The sequence below is a fragment of the Bos indicus genome, chromosome 6 (assembly GCF_029378745.1).
Source record: "Bos indicus isolate NIAB-ARS_2022 breed Sahiwal x Tharparkar chromosome 6, NIAB-ARS_B.indTharparkar_mat_pri_1.0, whole genome shotgun sequence".
NCBI lineage: Eukaryota > Metazoa > Chordata > Mammalia > Artiodactyla > Bovidae > Bos > Bos indicus.
Window position 1 is genome coordinate 105,579,275 of NC_091765.1, and position 24,016 is coordinate 105,603,290.

General features: G+C 45.5%; 1 protein-coding gene across 2 annotated transcripts in view; it reads left to right on the forward strand.

Moving 5' to 3' along the window:
- Positions 1 to 24,016, forward strand: part of OTOP1 (otopetrin 1) — a 48,132-nt gene that overhangs the window by 21,928 nt on the left and 2,188 nt on the right. For both annotated transcript variants that reach the window (XM_070791801.1, XM_070791800.1), the window contains exons 3-5: positions 3,741 to 3,799; positions 11,251 to 11,381; positions 15,564 to 16,492. In XM_070791801.1, coding sequence (XP_070647902.1) covers positions 3,741 to 3,799; positions 11,251 to 11,381; positions 15,564 to 16,492 — 1,119 coding nt within the window. The remainder of the gene's footprint in view (positions 1 to 3,740; positions 3,800 to 11,250; positions 11,382 to 15,563; positions 16,493 to 24,016) is intronic.

A 24,016-nucleotide genomic window follows, 5' to 3' on the forward strand; every position in this document is an offset into this window, starting at 1 on the left:
TCTTTCATCTTGCAAAAATGAAATTCTGTCCCCGTTAGATACTAACTCCCGATTTCTACCACTCCCAGCACTGGGGAACTGCCATTCAACTTTCCAAATCATTCAGCTTTCTGTCTCTTTGAATCAGACAAGTAGAAACATAGAGGGTTTGTCCTTTTGTGACTGGCTCATTTTGCTTAGCATGGATTTATCCATGTTGTAGATGTGTCAGAATTTCCTTCCTTTTTGAGGCTGAAAACTATTCCATTCTATGGATGGACCACATTTCTTATCTGTTCATTCATTGATAGACCCTGGCATTGCTTCCACCTTTTGGCCATTGTGAGTAATGCTGCTGTGAACGTATGTGTGCAAATATATTTTTGAGACCCTGCTTTTAAAAAAATATTCATTTATTGGCGGCACTGCGTGGGCTTTCTCTAATGGTGGCAAGTGGAGGCTACTCTTTCCTTGCAGGGTGCGGGCTTCTCTTCTTGCAGAGTACGGCCCTAGGGTATGCAGGCTTCAGTAGTTCTAGGCTTGTGGGCTCTAGAATGTGGGCTAGAATGCCGTTATGGTGTTTAGTTGCTCCACAGCAGGTGGCATCCTCCCAGACCAGGGATCCAACCTGTGTCACTTGCATTAGGCAGGTGGATTTCTAACCACTGGAGTGCTAGAGAAGTCCTAAGACTCTGCTTTCAATTCATTTGGATATGTACCTAGAAGTCAAACTGCTGGATTGTATGGTGATTTAAAAATATTTATTTAAAAAATGTAACATTACTGAAAAAAATTGAAAAAGAGTCTAAAAATACACCTGTAAGTCCTCAACTGAAATATTTGTTGCTGTTTTTATGTGTTCCCTCTCCTTGTACTCAAGTATATACTCTTATCAAAGTTTTATATATAAGGGGCAGATTTTCTGTGTACAATTTTTCACTTAAATCATAAACTTCTTTATTTTTCTATATAGCCTTTTTTTTTAAAAGTATTCTTGTTAAGATATTTATCTATTTATTGGCTGTGCTGGGTCTTAGTTGCTGCAAGGCTCCTCTCTAGTTGTGGCGAGCAGGGGCTACTCTGTAGTTGGACTACTCAGGCTTCTCACTGCAGTGGTTTCTCTTTTTGCGGAGCACGGGTCCTAGGCACACGGGCTTCAGTAGTTGTGGCATGCGGGCTCAGTAGCTTCGGTTCCCAGGCTCTAAAGCACAAGCTCAGTAGTTGCAGTGCATGGGCTTAGTTGCTCCTTGGCATGTGGGATCTTCTCGGACCAGGGATCAAGCCTGGGTCACCTGCATTGATAGGCGGAGTTTCCACCACTGAGCCACCAGGGAAGCCCCTGCTATGTAATCTTTATCAAAGCATCAGCTAAGTAGCCATCTAACTTAGAATTCATAGACAAAAACTAATTCACTTTAGCGCTTCCTTATTGTTGGGCTGAGTGTCATCTTTACCAGGAGTCAATGCCCTCTGTTTCTCTGTTTTTTAAGTTGTTAGATGTTTCATGAATCATGCCTGACAGTGTTTTCCAGAGCAGGATAGTAAATCTTAGGTGAAATGATGTGGATGAGAGAGTATGTGTGGTGTATTTTTGAGTATGTGTTGTCTGATTATTTTTTTTATAGCACGCATTTGCCAAATGAAAGCTGAGACAAATTTATGAAGTGCCTGGCTGTGTTTGACAAGTAGTAGGTGCTCAACGTGTGTTTGTGTCTAAAGTGTATAGTCATTCCATCGTGTCTGACTCTTTGTGACCCCATGGACTGTAGCCCGCCAGGCTCCTCTGTCCATGAAATTCTCCAGGCAAGAATACTGGAGTGGGTTGCCATTCCCTTCTCTGGGGGATCTTCTCGACCCAGCGATCGAACCCGTGTCTTCCGCACTTCAGGCAGATTCTTTACCATCTAATTAGGCTCCAAATGCTTTAGGAACTCAGATTATGCATAAGACAGAGGAGTAAGTTGACAACAGAGAGCTTTTACTGAAAACGTACCTACTGCAGGCTCTGTTCTAAGTAGACATGGATTATCTTATTTCACTGCTCACAATATCCACCAAGGTAAGTTTCATTATCATCCCCATTTCACAGATGGGAAAAGAGACTTGCCCAAGGCCAAGGGACTGAGATTTGCTCATGGGTCCAGTACAGCCTCCCCACATTTAGCCTGCATCCTGAGTTGCTTCTAGTGGCTGCATGGCCAGGGACGTGGGAAACAGATATAATACAGTACAAATACGTATATAATCACCTACATAAGAATGAGTTCTGTTCTGACAGCCCATATGTAATTCAATTTTTTTTGTAAGTCCAACAAAGTTAGCCTAATCACCCACCTATCACAGTTAGATATGTAGTGCTGTGCTTTAGTCGATCATTCATGTCCAACTCTTTGCGACCCCATGGACTGCAGCCTGCCAGGCTTCTCTGTCCATGGGCTTTCGCGGGCAAGAATACTGAAGTGGGTTGCCATGCTCTCCTCCAGGGAATCTTCCCAACCCAGGGATTGAACCCAAATCTCCCACATTGCAGGTGGATTCTTTACCGACTGAGCCACTAGGAAAGTCCAGCTATATAGTACTGTACTGTAATAGATTCATAATACTTTTTACATAAATAATACATAAAAAAACAAACACAAAAGTAAAACATTTAAAATCTTACAGGACAGTACCTTGGAGGGTGGGGGAGCTTCCCAGGTGGCGCTAGTGATAAAGAATCTACCCGCCAGTGCAAGAGACATAAGAGATGCACGTTTGATCCCTGGGTCAGGACGATCCCCTGGAGGAGGAGATGGCAACCCATTCCAGTATTCTTGCCTGGAAAATCCCATAGAGAAACCTGGCAGTCTACCGTCCACGGGGTCACGAAGAGTCAGACACAACTGAGCAACTGACCGTATAGCACACACACCTTGAAAAGTAAAGTATTCCAGTGTAGCTGGCATACAGGGGCTGGCATTGAGCAGACAGGTGAGAAGAGTTACTGACTGGAGTATTGTCAGCAATAGGAGTCGGAGGGGAAGCTATGATTTCACTCATGCCTGAGTCCTTGGAAAAGACCCTGATGCTGGGAAAGATTGAAGGCAGGAGAAGGGGATGACAGAGGATGAGATAGTTGGATGGCATCACCGACTCGATGGACATGAGTTTAAGCAAGCTCCAGGAGTTGCTGATGGACAGGGAGGCCTGATGTGTTGCATCCATGGGGTCGCAAAGAGTCGGACATGACTGAGCGACTAAACTGACTGACTGAGGTTGAAAGAATGCATGCTTACATCTCTGAAAGTTCACAACTTGAGGGTTTGTATATAGTGGACTTACTGTAGAGTGAAATAAAAGACCACCCTGAATCACTTCTGGCCTTCATTTAAAGCACTCAAAATTTGGTTTCCAGCCACTGATGTAGGAACAGTTCAGTGGATATTTTCTTGAATGAAGCCCTATAAAGATGGTATAAGCAGGTGAACAGGCATCATGGCAGGCAGGCTGCTGCTCCCCAAGGCTTACCCCACAGCACGCAGGGTACCATTTTCTCCTAAACCTGGAGGCCTCCCTCTGATTCTCATGGCAGTGCCCCTGGAGCACTGTCTCCCATGAGAATGCCACCATCACCAGAAATGACTTGTCATTTTTGGATGGGGTGGTCACTAACGTGCCCAACACTTTCCACATCCTTCCCTTAGGTTTTATAACTTCTCATTGTGCAGATATAGTGATGGCTTTCCCATTGATATATCTTTATTTTCTTTGTTTCCATTTAGGTATACTTTCTTTGGGGGCACTCAAAGGATATCATCCAGTCTTTCAAAACACTGGAAAGGTAAACATTGTGGGTAATCACTTACATGCTGGATTTAATGTTCGTTTAGAGCAAACAAAGCTAATCCCTGCCATCTTACTTGGATTTAAAATATGAGAACCACTCTCTTCTCCATTCTGACAAGCAAAGCCTTCAGTTGTGGCCTGGAGAGGGGACCCTCTGCCTTTGGCCTCTTCTGGGACAGCCCTAAAAATATGGTGATGTGAGTTGAATTTTGCCTCTGTTTTCTTAGAAACTTCCCCTTTGTGAGCCTCAGTTTTCCTCATCCATAAAATGCAGATAACAGCATAGCCAGCCTCTGGGTACTGAATGCAGTAATTGATGTAGAGCTTGTTCCTGGCACAGAATAAGGACCCTGAGTGTTGGGTCTATTATTATGTCTGCCCGTCTTTCTCTTGAGATGATTGTGAGGATCAAGGGAGAGAATCTGTAGGCTAATGAGGTGAATTACCTTCATGCAAACTATGATTATCAGGTAAGAAAGCCTCTGTGCACACATATAGAGGCATCAAGGGATCACTGTTTGCTTTCTGGAATGATCCCTCATCATATAAACTATCCATAAGGCACAAAAAAGTCCCCCAGTATCATTTGAAATGAAAACTGCTATTTAAGAAAGTGACTTACATATGAGCACTGGTTGGAACTATTTTATTGAAGTAGAGGGCTTTCCTGATAGCTCAGCTGGTAAAGAATCCACCTGCAATGCAGGGGACCCTGGTTTGATTCCTGGGTTGGGAAGATCTACCCACTCCAGTATTCTTGGGCTTCCCTTGTGGCTCAGCTGGTAAAGAATCCATCTGCAATGCAGGAGACCTGGGTTCGATCCCTGGGTTGGGAAGATCCCCTGGAGAAGGGAAAGCTATCCACTCTAGTATTCTGGCCTGGAGACTTCCATGGACTAGAAATAACTGTCACCAACCTCATTATGCAAAAAGGATCTGCTCATCCAGCAGTGAGGCATATATTGTGCTCCTACTGTGTGCTGAGCCTGATGCCAGGCACTAGTGGTGATATGCAGAGGTAATGGGTCAAGGTACCCAGGCGTCTGAGCACCATTGCAGGAGCGTGTGGACTGGCTGCTCCCCTGTGCAGCCCCGAGCAGTGGCCTTGGCAGTGACCTTTAACTGCCATCTTAATTGTCCCTTGTGTTCAGCTGCTCTGTCGTGTCTGACTTTTCACGACCCCGTGTACTGTAACCCACCTACGTCTCTTGCGTCTCCTGCAGTGGCAGGTGGATTCTTTACCACTGAGCCCCCAGGGAAGCCCCCAGACTACACTTGATCTTAGCCAAAAGCAAATTGTCCCTTAGGGCAGGACAAAGACTTCCCCATCCATCCTCGTGTTTCCTCTGGACTCTGTCAGGGTAACTATGGTAACGATTCTTCTCTGCATTACATGGATGTGGCAGCAGGTTCTAGCAGGTTAGGGGACTTCCCTGGGTCTCCAGAGTGCAAGTGACAAGCCAGGGATTTCCATCCAGTGTCTCCTGTTTCATGTGCTGGGCAGTGACGGGTGTGTGTGTCACCTGCTCCTTTTTCCATCACTGAGGCTGGGTTCGGCTTGCAGCTTGAGGAGAATGCTTGCTGATTTTGTTCTGGAGTGTGAGTTTCACTGTGTCTACTCCATAACATTCTTCTTAAAAAATGTAGTTTGTTTCCTGATAAAACTTGTAAGGACACAGTGGAAGTTAAAAATCACCATGATGCCACCATTATGGACTGAACGTCTGTGTCTCCTTCAAATTCATGTGTTGGAGCCCTAACCCCCAAGGTGATGGGTATTTGATGGTGGTGCCTTTGGGGAGTAATTAGGTCATGAGTTCATGAGGGTACGGTCCTCCTTATGGGATTAGTATCCACACAGAAAAGAGACACATGATTCGCACCCCCTGCCCTGAGTGTACCCGTGAGGACACAGTGACAGGTAGCCATCTGCAAGCCAGGAAGAGAGGCTTCACCAGAAACCAAGTCTGCTGGCACCTTGATCTTGGACGTTGAGCCTCTAGAACTGTGAGAAATAAATGTCTTTTGTTTTGTTATAGCAGCCAGAGATTCCTCAGACAGCTGCTACCCAGAGGTAACTACTATTCATATTTTGGTTTCCTTCCAGTTGTTTTTTCAGTGAATAGATAGGAAATTTCTTTCTTTTTACAATTGTGGTCCTGCTCTTCTTGGCTTTTCTTTTCATTTTGTCATTAACATTTCCCCTGACCTTTTCTACTCCATTATCTTTACCAATTGCATAAAGTGCCATTGCTATAGTTGATCAAATTATACAGCCCTGTTGTATTCGTCTCGGGCTGCCTTGGTAAAGTACCACATGCTGGGCAGGGGAGGAGGGGTGTAAACAACAGAAACGTATCTTCTCACAGTTCTGGAGGCTCCAAATCCAAGGTCAAGGTACCAGCAGGTTGGTTTCTGGTGAGGCTCTCTCCCTGACTTGCAGGCATTGCCTTTTCGCTATGTCTTCACCTGGCCTTTCCTCTGGGCATGGGGAGAGAGCTCTCTGGTGTCTCTTCCTCTTCTTATAAGAATACCAGTCCTATTGGATCTGGCCCCCATTCTTATGACCTCATTTAACCTTAATTACCTCCTTATATGGGCTTCCCAGGTGTCTCAGACAGTAAAGAATCTGCCTGCAATGCCAGAGAGCCAGGATAAATTCCTGGATCCAGACGATCCCCTGGACAAGGGAATTGTTACGCAATCCAGTATTCTTGCCTGGAGAATTCCATGGACAGAGGAGTGGGCTACAGTCCATGGGGTCGCAAAGAGTCAGACACAGCTGAGCGACTGACACACACCTCCTTGTACACCATCACCAAGTACAGTCACATTAAGAGTTAGGGCTTCTACATATAAATTCTGAAGGGACCCAATCCAGTCCATAACACCTCTCACTGGACATCGAATTTGGAAGTTTTTGTCGTTATTATGAATAGTACTGTGATGAACATCTTCAGTTAAAAATACTTTTGAACATCTCTCATTCTTTTTAAAAAATGTATATTATTAAGGTATAGTTGATTTAGGGGCTTCCCAGGTGGTGCTAGCATTAAGGAACCCACCTGCCAATGCAGGAGATATAACAGACTCAGGCTCAATCCCTGGGTTGGGAAGATCCCCTGGAGGAGGGTGTGGCAACCCACTCCAGTATTCTTGCCTGGAGAATCCCATGGACAGAGGAGCCTGGTGGGCTACAGTTCATAGGGTCGCAAAGAGTTGGACACGACTGCGTGACTTGCTCCCACACAGTTGATTTCCAGTGTCATGTTGATTTCTGCTGTACAGCACAATGATTCATTACACTTATGGATACATTCTTCTTCATATTCTTTTCCACAACAGTTTATCACAGGATATTGAACATAGTTTCCTGTGCTATATAGTAGGACCTTGTTGCTTATCCTCTGATTATTTTCTTGAGTTAAATTCCTGGAAGTAGAATTGTTGGGATAAAGGGTGAGATGTTCTCAACAAATGATTATTGGGCCACTTGTCCTACCAGGAATTCCTGGCTGAATAAAATGGGCTTTCCCATTCATAAAGCACTTTCATTTACATGTGTTACTTATGAGAGTGTCTCATGATGGCCCTGGCGGTTAGGGACAGTAGCTACAATCATGATCCTACTTAGCAGGGGAGGAGGCCAAGAAAGGAAGTGAATCTCCAAGGTCAGGCAGCTCACCTGTGCATAGCTGGGCGGGACCTGGATGCAGACTTTAAATCCAATGCGATTTCTGCGGCATCACAGTGGCTCAGTGGCCATCTGGGTTTACTGGGTGAAATCTTTCTTTTTGATTAGTTGACATCATAGTATATTAGATATACTGGGGTTAACAAAAAAAATATTATTAAAATTATTTTCACATGTTTCTTTTTACTGTTCTTTAAATGTGACTACTGGGAAATTAAAAAGTGTCTTTTTAATTAAAAATTAAATTTAAATTTAAACTAAATATTAATTAAAAATTTTTTTAAATTTAAATTAAAAATTACCTCAGTGTCTTATATTATCTTCTTTGGGATAATGCTGCTCTAGGCCATGTACCCAGATATTTCCCACTGAAGTTTTTCATCTAAAGGAATTCCAAAGGACTGGAACATGGTCCTGCCTTGACCTTGTTCGTTGAGCGATTGGAGACAAGTCTCCCTGTCTTGGGCCTCTTTCCTAAATTGGATAGTATGTAGTTTGAACTAAATATTCTCATAGCTTGATTTAGCCTGTTATTTTTTTTAAATAGGGCAAAGCGTTAACCATTTTTGAGTTACTCATCACCTTTTGGTTTTAGATTTTTTTTTTTTTTTTTTTGGTTTTAGATTTTTAAAAACATTTTTATAAAAACTTGTTGTCATGCTGGGTGGCACATGGAATATTAGTTCCTTGATTAGGTATCAAACTGGTGCCCTCTACAGTGGAAATGTGGAGTCTTAAGCACTGGACAGCCAGGGAAGTCCCCAGAGTTAAATGTCTCCAGAAAAATTGGAAGGTTTGATAATCCAGAATGTGCATGGCAGCAAAGAGCTAGGGCTGAGCTGGGATCATTCCCTCCAGATGGGAGCTGGCCACTCATTTAGCTACAGTCCCCACTTAAGACGGAGTGCAGAGAAAAAGAGAGCGACCCGGGCAGTCAGGCAAGAAAAGGGAAATTTATTAGAGGGAAACGAGAGGGTGACTGGCCCTTACGGAGAACGAGCGTCCTCCCTTTCTGATGGGGTCTTTCTTATATACCACCAATGGAAAATTCTCTGAAGGGATGGTTAATTTTTAACCTATTGCTGAGTCCTGTGGTCACATAGCCAGAGGTCTGGAATCTGGGGGTCTCGTAGCTTTGAGAAGGTAGGCACCAGCGGGGAAAACAGAACTTCGTTTGGGCAATTTGGTCAGTCTCAAGGGTCCTTGTGATTTTATTCTTTGTGAGGTCAACATAATGAGCCATTTCAACCATGAGCCCCCATATAGACCCTATCACCCACCACTGCCTAATGTGTCCCAGGCCTGCTTTATTCATGGACACTTCCTGCCACGCCCTGGAGGTTTCAGAACTTCCCACTCTTGGACTTACCCTTTTCTTCTGGTCTTTTGAGCCAATACTCCACTATCCATGCTTTTAGTACATACAGGGACTTTTCTCCTGATTTGATAATTCTTACAGATTTGAGAGCTTTTCTTTTCTCAAGAGGGAAGTTTAGAAAAATAGCACTTCTGAAATCAGAGCTGGAAAGATAAACTGAGGTCAAAAAATGGCTCATGGAATCTTTCTCTTTCTTGTGGTCTGGGGTTACTCGATCCCAGTATGAGCAAGGCAGCCTGGCATGAGGAAATGTTTGCCGTTAGTTTATAGGACAGTTTCCAGATCAACCAACCGGAGGTTGTCAGCTCCTGGGGAACATGCGTGACAGAAAAACGCCTGCAGCCATGGGTGGCAGTGGTCTTACCTGCTTGGATTCTGTGGAACAGGGATTAGGCAACGTCATTTGGACCAGGAAAGAGGAGAAGAAAGGGGAGCTGTGTGCATTATAAGTAAAAGAAAAGCCAGACAGCCAGCCGGAGGCAAACAGTATTGTCTGCATTTGTCAAAGGCTCTGTACATACAGTGCCTCCCAGGTGCCCTGGGGAAGGCTGGCCACAATCTGGAGCAAATGGATGAGTACAAGGGGCAGGCAGATGGGCAAACACCTGACTCAGACTGCCCACCCTCACCCCTCTGTCGCTGCTGCCTTCTCCACTTGCGCCTGGACATTGGGAAGCGGCCAAAGGAAGCTACAGTTCAAAAAAGGAAAGACTTGCCTTGCGAGTGTTCGTGGGAGCCCCAGAGGAGTCATCTGGGTTAAAACTCAGAGGAGAAGCAAGGTCAGGGATGAGGACCCAACTGTACCGTTTTTTCTGTAGGCAGATCATGGACAAGCGTGCTCTTGGTTAAAGGGGGCTTGCATCCTCTGGGCCTCTGCTCTGCCACTGGGAAGTGATCAGTTAGAAGTTTCAAGGAATCTCCTCAAATCACCTGTATTTGCTGCACCTGCTTCATGCAAGGCCCATTGTTAAGCACCCTAGAAGCGACCAGTGTGAACACATGTTAAGCTGGCAGCCATGCAGAGACTCTGGAGGCTCTGAAACAGACCATGACTCCATTGGAACCATACTGCCCTAGTTCCCTCCCTGTCCTCCAGAGTCCAGAGTCATCCCTTTTCTTCTTCCTTAGGAGGCAGGGTGGTCAGAGGCAGGGATAGAACTCTGCTCAGACTAGAATAGCCTTGTGCTTACTAATTTTTAAACTCCAAATGTGGCTATTTACTCTATTTGTGAAATAGTAGTATAGTGTTAGTTTCTCAGTCGTGTCTGGCTCTTTGCGACCCCATGCACTGTAGCCCACCAGGCTCCTCTGTCCATGGGATTCTCCAGGCAAGAATACTGGAGTGGGCTGCCATGCCCTCCTTCAGGGGATCTCCATGACCCAGAGATTGAACCTGGGTCTCTCGTATTGCAGGCGGATTCTTTACCATTTGAATAATATGGCCTAATTCCTAAACCTGGGCTTCCCTGGTGGCTCATCTGGTAAAGAATGAGCAACTGGTAAAGAACACAGCAACTTTCCTAAACCTGTCTGAAACTCCAGCTGCTAAACAGTGTTATCACAGAATAGGCTTTCTGAATGTTTCCACTCTGCCTCCCTCAGTGGGTGAGGGTTTCATCTAGTGTTGGTTGCTTCATAGTTACAAGATAGCTGCCACAACTCCAGTTTTCATGTCTACATTCAAGGCCGGGAAAAAGGGGGAGAAGGAGGCTAAAGAGGCTTTTCTCATTCTGTTGTCTTCCATCAAGAAACTGGAAGCTTTTCCGTAGTGCCAGTAGACTTCACCTCACTTCCTACTGGCCAGAATGGCCATGCCTAATTGCAAGGAAGGCCAGATATCAAGTCTGTGGTTTGTTTTGGTGTCTTTGAAGTAAATGGTAAGACAGAGAGGATTGATAATGACCATTGGTTTGGCAACCCAACAGTAAGGACATACCGAACTCTCCAGATGTCCAATGTAGCCCTTTTATCTTTTCTTAACTGTCCTCTTCCTTTCTGGAAGAAAGGGTTTGGGGTATGGTGGGGTTGGTTGCCTGCTTTTAGTAAATTTCCATCCTTGTGTCCCTGCTTTCAAGACCCAGGGCTTTTTTTTTTTTTCCTTTTGTCCTGTAGACAATGAATTGAGTCCTGGCAGGTTCAAGATTAAGGCAGAGTGCCAAGACTGTGGTTTGGGAAGGTTCCATGCAACTGCTTCTCCTAGCCAGACACAGGACCCACCCAGAGCTTGAGTTGCCAGATGAAACCACAATCACTGCAAAGAAAGAGTCATGTGTATATGTGTGCACGTGTGTGCATGCATAGAAAGTCTCCACCTCATCTCTTGGGCTCAGAGTTTCCCAGGGCTGCTCAAGCAGTGAGTCCTTGTGTTTTCCAGGTTTGGGGTGATCCACTCAGTGTTCACCAACCTGCTTCTGTGGGCTAACAGCGTCCTGAATGAGTCAAAGCACCAACTTAACGAACACAAGGAACGACTCATCACCCTGGGCTTTGGGAACATAACTATAGGTGAGTGATAAGAGATGCCTGGCTGTCATGTTGGAACAGCTGGGAAACCTCAGAGACAGAGGGATGGGTTTCAAAGACCTGCAGGGTCCACCCAACTGAACATCGTCCAGACAATCCCCTGTTGTTGAAAATCTTTCAAAACCTCCTAAGTCTTTCATCCTGCCTCCATAAGTAGGGTGTGCTGAGCATAATTAAAGGGTTCTTTAGTGACTCGTCAGACCCAAGGGTCATCATTTTGATCATGGTTTCTCATGGTTCAGTTTGGTATGGAGGTGAATGTCTTTATTTACAACTGCAGAAGATTGGTGGTTGTTCCTGTTTGTGTTTTTAATTAAACCTCTATGACCAGTTCTTTCTACTACAAGTATAACATTTAAAAATCCATAGATGTCTAATGGTATGTTGTGGTTAATCAGTTTTTGCTCATTTGAAGTTTTTATTTAACTCTACTTGGTTTATAATTTTGGCCCATCTTTATTCCCCCTTGTACCTATTTGAGTGCCTGTAGTGTGAATCTTTTCGTTTTCTTCCAAAGTTCTCTTTTGGAATCTATCTGTCGATTTGATCTTAGAGCACTGGAGTTGAGAAGAGTGTGGGGTAGAGGACGGTGCAATGCCCAGGTGACTGATGCCTCAGGTTGGGGGCCTATGCCTATCATGTTTTGGCTGTGTGACTTTTGGACACCATTCAACCACTCCGAGCCTCTCTTTTCTCATTCATAACGTGAGGGGGCTTGAACCACGTACTTCCCATGAGTACCTCCAGCGTTAATGTACTGCATATCTGTCCTCTCTGTACAAACGCAGATCAGTCACAAGGAGAACTTTAAACCTGTTTCCTCACCAGTGGGGTGAGGATGACAAAATCAGGGTACACACTATATTTCTTCACCACCCCCAACCAGCAGCCTACTCTTGGGAAGGTCATGCTCCTTGAGCCTCATTTCCTCATTGGAATCAGTAACAGTAACAGCAATGACAACAATAACAACATGTTTTGTTAAGCATTCTCTGAGTGGCTGGCACATTAAACTCTTGTCCCAACACTTGGAGGTAGGCAACACTGACCTTATTATATGGATGAAACGACTGGGCCTCAGAGAAGTTAAGTGACTAACCCAAGATCACACAGTGAGTAGACGATTCAGCCAGGATTTGAATCATAGCAATGTGGCTCCAGAGACCTTGGTGAAGGTGGGATTAGATTAATTTATAAAAAAGGAAACTTTGTCAACTCTAACATTCTATTAATCCGAACCTTTTTCTTCTGAGTTCTCCTTGTCTTTTGCATCATACAAGTCTTATGATGTATGGTTAGGTTACAAGTGGTAGGGAAACTCCTTATGTATTGAAAATTGCAGTGCTCTGCAAAAGTAAGGCAGATTACTCCTGGGCATATATATATATATATACACACATTATATACATATATACATACACACTCAGACAAAGCTATAATTCAAAAAGATACATGCAGCCCTATGTTCATAGCAGTGCTATTTACAATAGCCAAGACATAGAAGCAACCTAAATGTCCATTGACAGATGAATGGATAAAGAAGCTGTGGTACATATATACAATGGAATATTACTCAGCCATAAAAAGAATGAAACAATGCCATTTATAGAAACGTGGATGGACCTAGAGATTATCACACTAAGTGAAGTAAGTCAGCCAGAGAAAGATGAATATATATCACTTGTATGTGGAATCTAAAATATGACACAAACAAACTTATCAACTAAACAGGAACAGATTCACAGACATAGAGAACAGGCTTCTTGTTGCCAGTGGGGAGGGGAACAGGGGAGGGAAGGACTGCGAGTTTGGAATTGGCAGATAAAAAAACAAGTGAGGGTAACTAGTGCTACCATAAAGCCTTTTTTGCCTGATTTTATAAGTAGTATATGCATATCATAAATTAAAGCAATGGCAAAATGTAAAGAAAAAAATCCACAATAACACCTACTGAGGAGTGCAGCTAAATGCTGTTAACATCTGGTTAGTTTTTGGTAGTGTGCTGTGTATTTGTAGTTGAGATCATATGGTATATATTCAATCATTTTTTTCTACCACCTACAGTAAGAAATAGATTTTACATTGCAATCCAAATGCCCTATGTCTACATGTATATTCCCATGAAATAATAATCATACTATATCAAAGATACTCAAATTTCTATTGTGTTTGATTCCATTCAGTCAATCCTATTTTATTCCATTGCAATTCCATTAAAAAATATTGGCTGCTGTCCTTTAAACTGAGCTCACAACTGTATTCCAGGTTGTGGTACGCATTTAAAAATACTGGATATACAATTTGTTCTTACTTTTTCCCTCATTGTTATTGTAGCATAATTATTTTCTTACATCATTAAAACACAGAATTGTTGTTTTTTAATCTTTAAAAATTTTTAAATTTATTTTTAATTGAGGGATAATTGCTTTACAATTTGTGTTGCTTTCTGCAATACATCAGCATAAATCAGCCACAGGTATACGTATGTCCCCTCCCTCTTGAACCCCTCTCACCTTCCACCCCATCCCACTCCTCTAGGTTGTCACAGACACAATTATATTTTTAATGTCTGCCTACTATTCCATTATACTATTCCATTTCCTTCTCCTGGGGATCTTCCCAACCCAGGAATCAAACCCCGGTCTCCTGCATTGCAGGTTTGATTCCTGGATTGGGAAGATCCCCTGGAGAAGGAAATGGCAACCCACTCCAGTATTCTTGCCTGGAGAATCCTTTGGGCAGAGGAGCCTGACAGGCTACAGTCCATGGCATTGCAAGAGTTGGAAACGACTTAGCGACTAAACCACCACTACTATTCCATTATAAAGATGTATTATAGCATTCATCTAATTCTGTAAATTCATCTAATTAACCCATTATAAAATCCATCTGCTGCTGCTGCTGCTAAGTCACTTCAGTCATGTCCGACTCTGTGCGACCTCATAGACGACAGCTCACCAGGCTCCCCCATCCCTGGGATTCTCCAGGCAAGAACACTGGAGTGGGTGGGTTGCCATTTCCTTTTCCAATGCATGAAAATGAAAAGTGAAAGTGAAGTCGCTCAGTCATGTCAGACCCTCAGAGACCCCATGGACTGCAGCCTTCCAGGCTCCTCCGTCCATGGGACTTTCCAGGCAAGAGTACTGGAGTGGGGTGCCATAAAATCCATCTAATGCTTTCTAAATTGTGCCACATTGAGTGCTTCTGTTTCTTTCTCAGAAACACACAACAAAATTTTACCTAATGCTTTGATTATATTTTTGACTTGTCCCCTGCAATAGATTGGAATTATAGGCCATAGTCTTTACACCAACTTTAAGGCTTTTGCTGCATATTTAATTATTTACTTACAGCATTTCCCCTCCTTGTTATGAAATGGTCCTTTATACAATCAACAAGTTTCTTCCAGAAGATGGGACTTGTCTCTTGCCACACTTGCTGGCTTCAGATATTCTCAAGAGGAAAATCTTTCCTAATAAGAGGCATTTTCCCTCACAAGGTTGTTTTTAAAAAAGTAATTTTAAAATAATACATGTCAATCATATTCATATAGAAAGCTTGGAAAATACAGTGAAGCAAAACCTAAAGGAAAAATTACACAAATATGTCGATTATATCTCAATAAAACTGCAAAAAAGATACTTTGAGATGTTTCTTTTACTGAAAGAAAGAAAATAGAAAAGCAAACCAAAGAAAAATCACCTGCTGTTTTTCCACCCAGCGATAACCATTGTTAACATTTTAGTCTGTGGCCTTCCAGACTTCTTCTATGTCTGTCTATCTCCCTGTCTATGTCACCTTTATATCTGTAACTTATAAAAAGAGATTCATGCTCTAGCCTCTTTGGCAAGCTGCTTTTGTTCACCAGTATCTTCTGAACATCTTTGTATGTTGGTAAATAGATTTCTACAATATCATTTCCAATGGTTGGACAACATTCTGATGTCTGGAGAAGATCTAATTCACGTAATCAGTACTCTCTGGGGGACATTCACGGCTGTCAAGTTAGACAGGATATTCAGCATGACAATAAGCCATGACACAAAGCTTTTCATTCAATGGGCAAACCCAAGCATGCATCCATAGTAACAATATTTCTTTGTGGTTTTCCATGTCATCACATGAACATGCTAATCACCCTCCCCTGTGATCTGCCTCCCCTAGTTTTAGATGACCACACGCCTCCGTGTAACTGCACACCCCCGACCCTCTGCCTGGCCATCTCCCACGGGATGTACTACCTCTATCCTTTCAACATAGAGTATCAGATCCTGGCCTCCACGATGCTCTACGTCCTGTGGAAAAACATCGGGCGCAAGGTCGACAGTCACCAGCATCAGAAGATGCAGTTCAGGTCGCACGGGGTCCTGCTGGGCTCGGTCCTGGGCCTGACCGTGCTGGCCACCACCATCGGGGTCGTGGTGGTGTATCTGATCCAGATCGGCCGTTCCAAAACCAAGAGCGAGGCGGCACTCATCATGTTCTACCTGTATGCCAGCATCTTGCTGATGCTTATGGGGGCAGCAGGGCTGGTTGGGATCCGGATTTATAGGCTAGATGAGCAGTCACTAGACGAGTCCAAAAACCCGGCCCGCAAACTGGATGCGGACCTGCTGGTGGGCACTGCCTCTGGCTCCTGGTTCATCTCCTGGGGTTCCATCCTGGCCATACTTTGCGCTGAGTCCCGCCCTCCATACACCTGGTACAACCTGCCCTACTCCATCCTGGCTGTTGTCGAGAAATACATCCAGAACCTCTTCATCATTGAGTCCATTCACCGAGAGCCAGGGAAGCTCTCCGATGACATTAGAACCCTGCGGGTGGTCACAGTCTACAATGGCAATGCCATGTCTCTCCCTTCTTCCTGCCTCAAGAACGGACCTATGGCCGGGGACATGGCTCCCCAGGCCCTTGAGATGCCGCCTGCGGCCAATGGAAATACATGTCTGAGAGAAGTCGGTGGCAGAGAGAAAGAGGATAAGAGCTGGGAAAGGGCCCAGGGCTCAGCCTGCCACTCCTGTTTCCTTCAGGACAATGCCCAGAGAAGAGTCTTGAGGAATATTGCAGCTTTTTTGTTCCTCTGCAATATTTCGGTAATCTGCATCATTATTTCTTTATTTTAAAAAAATTGATAAATCTATTTTCCCTGCTGTTTTTGAATGAGGAGTGAAGGCAGCTTATAATCAAAATAATTTAAGTGTAAGGTTAAAATATTAGGCCGGAACATAGGCTTATATTCTGTCAATATAAATCCATGTACTGAGTATCTGTGTGCCAGGGGCTGGGGTGGGAACTAAGAATTAATTAAAAGTGAGAAAACTCAATCTCTTTCCTCACAAAGGTCATAGTATTTGTGGGAGAAGGAGACAAGGAAAAAAATACAATGTAGTGAAGACGGCAAAGGCTGGGACAGGACTATGTGCAAGGGAGAAGGGGAGTGTGGATTCAGGCAGGGACTTGAATGAGCAAGGGGTGCTTAAGGTGAGACGTAGTCTCAATGAGGAGTGCTTTTGGCTGTAAGTAGTAGGAAGCTTGATAAGTAGTATTTTCAGTCTTAAGAATTCTGGAAGTTGGCTGCTCAGGGTTGGCCTGGCAGCTGAACCCTATCATCAAGGATCCAGGCTCTGTTCACCTTTCTGCCTGACTGTTGCTGGTGTAGTGCTTGTTGCCACATGGTCATAGGATGGCTGCAGTAGCACCAGTCATCATGCCTGTGTTCAAGACAGGAAGACAGAGGGAAGGACTGGTGCCAGGCAATGTCTGTGATTGATGTGAACACCCCTAACTACCAGGGAGGATGGGGAAGTGGATGCTTTGCTTTCTAGCCCCTATGATGGAAGGTGAAAAGGAAGATGAAGATGTACTGACGGCCACTCAGTACTGCCTGTCTCAGCCTCTATGAATGGTTGGAAGTCTGCCAACTGTAGTCAAGGCAAGGAAAAGCCTTGGGGCAGAGGGCACATGATCTGCAAAGGCACAGAGACATAGGATACCATGGCCTATTTGGGGAGCACTAGCAGTTTAGCATGGCACCCCACTTCAGTACTCTTGCCTGGAAAATCCCATGGATGGAAGAGCCTGGTAGGCTGCAGTCCATGGGGTCACTAAGAGTCAGACATGACTGAGCGACTTTACTTTCACTTTTCACTTTCATGCATTGGAGAAGGAAATGGCAACCCACTCCAGTGTTCTTGCCTGGAGAATCCCAGGGGCGGGGGAGCCTGGTGGGCTACCATTTATGGGGTCACACAGAGTCGGACATGACTGAAGTGACTTAGCAGCAGCAGCAGCAGCAGCTTAGCATGAATTCCATCCATGTGAAACAGAGCAGGAAAGAGGATGGAGTGTGTGGTTAGATGGATCTGGCTTAAGCAGAGCTTCATAAGCCTGCCTGAGTCCGGTCTTCATGCTGAGGGTGGTAGAGGACCTTCTCAGACCTTTGTGTTTTGGAATGATGTCCTTGTAGCAATGTGCAGGAAGGATGGAGAGAGATAAGATCAAAGATCAGGGAAGCTGGTACAGAAGCCCCCACAGCTGCCCAGAGAGGAAATGATGGGAACTTGAACCAGGGCAGTGCCAGTGGGGGTGGGGAGAATTGTATAGAATTTATCTCACTTGGTGTGAGGACCCTCAGGTTCATCTGACTTGAGTTCCTGGGTTCATGGTGATGCTATTTATGGAGGTTAAGGGTCTCTGGATGGGGAGGAGGCTTTGGAGGGGGCTCACGGGGAGGGCGAGTTTAGTACTGAACAAATTCAATGGTAAGGTCTCTCTGGATATCACCAACAGGCAGATTTTTTTTTTTTTTTTGGCTTTCTGTTGCTGTGTAATCAGTGACCCCAAATGCATGACAAAAGCAACAACCATTTTATTATATCTGATGACTCTGTGGGCTAGGAAAGCTGGCAGGGCTTGGCAGGACTTTTCTGTTCCTCACCGTATCAACTGAAGCTGGTGGTAGGGTTGGAAAGTCCACAATCTGGCACCTTGGGTGGGGGAGGCCGAAAGGCTGGATTCAGCTGGGATTCTGGTTGCAGCATCTGCATGGGGGTTCTCCAGCACAGTGGTCTTGGGGGAGGTGGGCTTCTTAGATGGTGGCTCAGTACCCCAGAGCCAAGCTTCCAGGGGATTGGAAGTGCCAGTCTTTTTATCTTTTTTTGGAAATTAATTGATTAATTTTAATTGGAGGCTAATTACTTTACAATATTGTAGTGGTTTTGCCATACAGTCACATGAATCAGCCATGGGTGTACATGTGTCCCCCATCCTGACCCCCACTCCCACCTTCCTCCCCATCCCATCCCTCAGGGTCATCCCGGTGCACCGGCCCTGAGTATCCCGTCTCTAGCATGAAACCTGGACTGACGATCAGTCTTTTAAGGCCAGGTGTAGACGTTGCATGGCACCATTTCTACCGGATTTTATGGATCCGGCAGTGACAGCATCTATCCGGACTCAAGGCAAGGGGGCAGAGGTCTGCCTCCCAAGGGGATGAGTAGCAAGAATTGTAGCCAACGTCACAGCAGACGGAAAGGTCTGGATTTCAGGAAAGAGGCTTATAATCTCTTCTTCTCATTTTCCTTCCCACCCTCCTTCCTTTTCTTCCTCCCTTCCTGAAAACAGAGCTGTGGTTGCCTACTGAGGGCCAGCACTACTGTGAGTCACAAGGGTACCACGTGCCCCAGCATGTTTGTCTTCCTCCTATGGGGCTTACAAACAAGATGGCAGGACTAGCAACAAGAGTCAATTAGGAAAAACGCCCATAGTGACGCATACCCTGCAGAGAACTACAAGGGAGGGTGTGTGCGGTGGTGCTTGGATGCCTGAGGTTGATCAGAAGGCCGGGCTGGTGGGAAAGGCTCTCTCAGGAGATGGGATTAGAGCCCAGGGCTGAACAGAGAAGGAGCCATGGGCACTCCAGGTAGAGGAGAGAGCCAAGCAAAATCCTGGGTGGGAGAGCTTGCCTCCTTCCAGAAGAGGAGGAAGTGCATGTGACCATGTGGGTGGCTGGGGGCAAGTTGGGCAGCAGGGTTGGGGGCTGGTAAAGAATCATCTAACAGAGGGCTCTGCCATTCTGTTTAAGGGTAGATTATTTTTAAAAAATATGCTGTGAAGCCTTTGGGAGTTTAACCAGGAAAGGGACACCATCTTACATAAATAATCTGGTGCGGAGTGGTGAACAGACTGTGGGCTGGGAGCATAAGCGGGGCGGGGGGCCACTGATGGTCCAGGTGAGAGGTGGGGGTGGCGGCCTGGCGGGTGGAGTGGAGAAAGGTGGGTAGATTGCCGGGGTCCAGCCCCGGTGGAGTCAGGGGTTTCGAAGGGGAGACGGCTTCGGCGATCAGGAAACAACAGCTTATTTAAATGTTAATTAAATATATAAAGAGTGGTTAAATAAGGATAGCTCAGTGAGGAAATTCAGTGGAGAAAAGAGGCCGAGTAGCTTGGTTTATGCAGAAAATCAATATAACCTGTGACATCAGGTTAGCTCTGACCACGGAAGCTGCAGACGCCCTCTCGAATAGCAGAAGGTGCCCCACCTTAGGCACCTTCTTGAGTGGGTCTTAGAGGCCCATGCAAATATGTGGTCTCAGAGGACCTCCGCGCTCTAGATGAAAACTCAGCCAGAGGTTGAGAGAAAGAATGACATGGGGAGACCAAGTTTCAGTGAACAAGGCCCACACTTTATTTTCCAAAGTAGTTTTTATACCTTAAGTTGTGCATAGGGGATAATGGGAGAAGGGGTAGAGTCAGCAGTGAGCCAGGCTTTCTTCCTGCAAACTTCAGATCAGATCACATCAGATCAGTCGCTCAGTCGTGTCCAACTCTTTGCAACCCCATGAATCGCAGCACGCCAGGCCTCCCTGTCCATCACCAACTCCCGGAGTTCACTGAGACTCACGTCGAGTCGGTGATGCCATCCAGCCATCTCATCCTCTGTCGTCCCCTTCTCCTCCTGCCCCCAATCCCTCCCAGCATCAGAGTCTTTTCCAATGAGTCAGCTCTTCGCATGAGGTGGCCAAAGTACTGGAGTTTCAGCTTTAGCATCATTCCTTCCAAAGAAATCCCAGGGCTGATCTCCTTCAGGATGGACTGGTTGGATCTCCTTGCAGTCCAAGGGACTCTCAAGAGTCTTCTCCAACATCACACTTCAAAAGCATCAATTCTTCGGCTCTCAGCCTTCTTCACAGCCCAACTCTCACATCCATACATGACCACAGGAAAAACCATAGCCTTGACTAGACGAACCTTTGTTGGCAAAGTAATGTCTCTGCTTTTGAATATGCTATCTAGGTTGGTCATAACTTTCCTTCCAAGGAGTAAGCGTCTTTTAATTTCATGGCTGTAGTCACCATCTGCAGTGATTTTGGAGCCCAGAAAAATAAAGTCTGACACTGTTTCCACTGTTTCCCCATCTATTTCCCATGAAGTGGTGGGACCGGATGCCATGATCTTCGTTTTCTGAATGTTGACCTTTAAGCCTACTTTTTCACTCTCCACTTTCACTTTCATCAAGAGGCTTTTGAGTTCCTCTTCACTTTCTGCCATAAGGGTGGTGTCATCTGCATATCTGAGGTTATTGATATTTCTCCCGGCAATCTTGATTCCAGCTTGGGCTTCTTCCAGCCCAGCATTTCTCATGATGTACTCTGCATAGAAGTTAAATAAGCAGGGTGACAATATACAGCCTTGACGAACTCCTTTTCCTATTTGGAACCAGTCTGTTGTTCCATGTCCAGTTCTAACTGTTGCTTCCTGACCTTCATACAGGTTTCTCAAGTGGCAGGTCAGGTGGTCTGGTAGTCCCATCTCTTTCAGAATTTCCCACAGTTTATTGTGATCCACACAGTCAAAGGCTTTGGCATAGTCAATAAAGCAGAAATAGATGTTTTTCTGGAACTCTCTTGCTTTTTCCATGATCCAGCGGATGGTGGCAATTTGGTCTCTGGTTCCTCTGCCTTTTCTAAAACCAGCTTGAACACCTGGAAGTTCACAGTTCACGTATTGCTGAAGCCTGGCTTGGAGAATTTTGAGCATTACTTTACTAGCGTATGAGGTGAGTGCAATTGTGTGGTAGTTTGAGCATTCTTTGGCATTGCCGTCATATGCCAAAGTTTAGGTGATTTACATCATCTTCTGGCCCGGAGGCCTGTTAACATTTTAAGACTCTTTCTTCAGAAAACTTATTTTTCTCTAAAGATGATTAGTCAGGCGCCACCCTCCAGAAGCACTAGATAAAGTTGCATTCCTACAGGGCAAAGGTGTGGTGGGCTATAACAAGAAAAAGAATTAACTCAAGGGTCCAAGGTTACAAACATTAAAGCTACTACTTACATTCCTATACACCAATTATATTAATCAGTACACTGCCAGGGACACAGCAGGTAAGGGATATGGAGACTTAGCAGCAAACATTGGCCCAACAAGTGAAAAACCCTTCACCAATACAATTTCTAATCAATCTTTTAACTGCTCAAAGGAATCTGTATTTAGACATTTTAGAACATCTCATGCCTCTCATAGTTGGGAGGCTCTGAACAATCACATGTGGCCGGAAAAACCTTTTCAGGCAGGCTAGAGGACTTCCAAAGGAGTTTGTAGGTTGAAACACTATCACACCCAGGAATTATTAACTGGAGCTGTAAGTTAACTCTTTTTTCAGAGAGAGGTAGTGGGGGACAGCCCCCGTAAAGTCAGAGGTGTAGGTGAGAGCACAAAGCAGAAAGTAGGCAGACTCTGGTTTTGGGGGTAGATGCTTGAGAATTTCCAGGGAGACTCCTGAGGCTCGATCCCGCCTTTGCGTATGCCGAGCCTCCTTCCTCATGACCTTTGCCACGGGCAGAGTTCCTCACGCTGGCTCCCGGCAGTGGATTGAGGGTGCTGTTTTGGAGGCAGAGTCGTCAAGATTTACTGATGGATCAGATGGTAGGCGGGTGGTTATGAGAGCGAATCAGAATACCAGGATGACACTGGAGTTTTGTTGAGCCCTTGGGAAGAAGGTGTTGCCGAGGAGATGGGGAGAAATGGGACTGTAATGTTGAGTTTGAGATATGTTGTAGACAGCTGAGTAGCCTGTGAGATATATGAGCCTGGAATTCCGAGGGTGGACCAGGCTGGTGATTTGGATTGGGAAGTTGTGGGCCAACAGCTGGTGTTTACAACCTGGACTGGGTGAGATCACTGGGGTCACGGGTATAGCGAAGAGAGGACCCGGGAATGAATGAGCCCTGGGACCAGCCAACACTGAGAGACAGCAAAGGAAGAGGAGCCAGCCAAGGAGGCGAGAAGAACCAGCTAGCGTGGGAGGAATACTTCTAAGGACCCAGAACCCAGAACCCAGGGCTAGAGATAGAAGCCTGAGAGGTTTCTGTGTGGAGATGTGAATGAAAGTCACTTGTATCAGTTACCCACTGCTGGGTAAGAAATGACCCCCAACTCAGCAACTTAACACAACAGACGTTTATCATTGCACAGCTGTTCTGGGTCAGGAAGCTGAGCGTGGCTTAGCTGGGTGACTCTACTCTGGGTCCCTCACAGGCTGTAGTCAAACTGTCTGCTGGGGCTGCAGTCATTTCCTGGCTTGGTTTTTTGGGAGAAAGGGGTCTGTTTCTAAATTCATGTATGCAGCTGTGAGTTTATGTGGCTCATATATGTGGACTCAGTTCCTGGTGAGTTGTTGGGCTGAGGGTTTGAGATCCTTGCTGGCTGCGAGCCTGAGACTCACCTGCCCACAGTTCCTGGCTACGTGGCCTCTCCATAGGGTGGCTCACGTGGAATCTGGCTTCCTCTTGTGGCTCACATGGCAGCCAGTTTCCTCTGGTGGCTCACGTGGCAGCTGGCTTCCATTCTTGTGGGAGGGGGTGAGCAAGATGGACTCCAGAGTCCTTTTGTAACCTAACCTCAGTAGTGACATCCCATGACTGGTGTCATATTCTTTTGGATGAGTCCAACTCACAGCTTTGGAGGGGGCTCCACGGAACATGAATCCCAGGAGGTGGGACCTTTGCAGGGGGTCACCTGAGAGGCTGCCTGCCACAGTGTGGGGATGGAGGAAGTTGCAGAAGTGTCGGTGTGAGAGAGAAGCAGGTCTAGGAGCCTGAGAATTTAAGGGGAGGTGGAGGAGAAGCTGGAACAGGAAGGCTGAGAAGGGGGAACCAAGGTATAGGTTCCATGAGCAACAAATATAACAGGTTATTGCTCTATGTTTTGCAGATTTAGGTGCCATCTTATTCTCATCTGAGCCCCCTGATACAGGTGTTAGTATACCCATTTTACAGATGAGGAAACCAAGGCTTGGAGAGGTTAAATCATAGTCTGTATGTGGCAGAAACCCATGGCTGGCTCCAAGGCAGTGCTTCTCCCCCTGGTCAGGAGGATGTGGGCAGGGCCTAGGCTGTCTTTCTAAGCCAAGGACAAGCCAGAAAAAAAGACCATCAGCCCAGACCTGTGGGCCCAGGATCTGCAAGCACCAATGGTGATATGTACAGATGGGTGTGGAAAAATAGGGAGCACCACTGTGGGAAAACACGGTGGGGCTGTGGGGAGACAGAGGAAGTTCCTGCCTGACAGGTTAGATCGAGGAGGGCTTCCTGCAAGGGGAGGTGTCTCCAGACTTG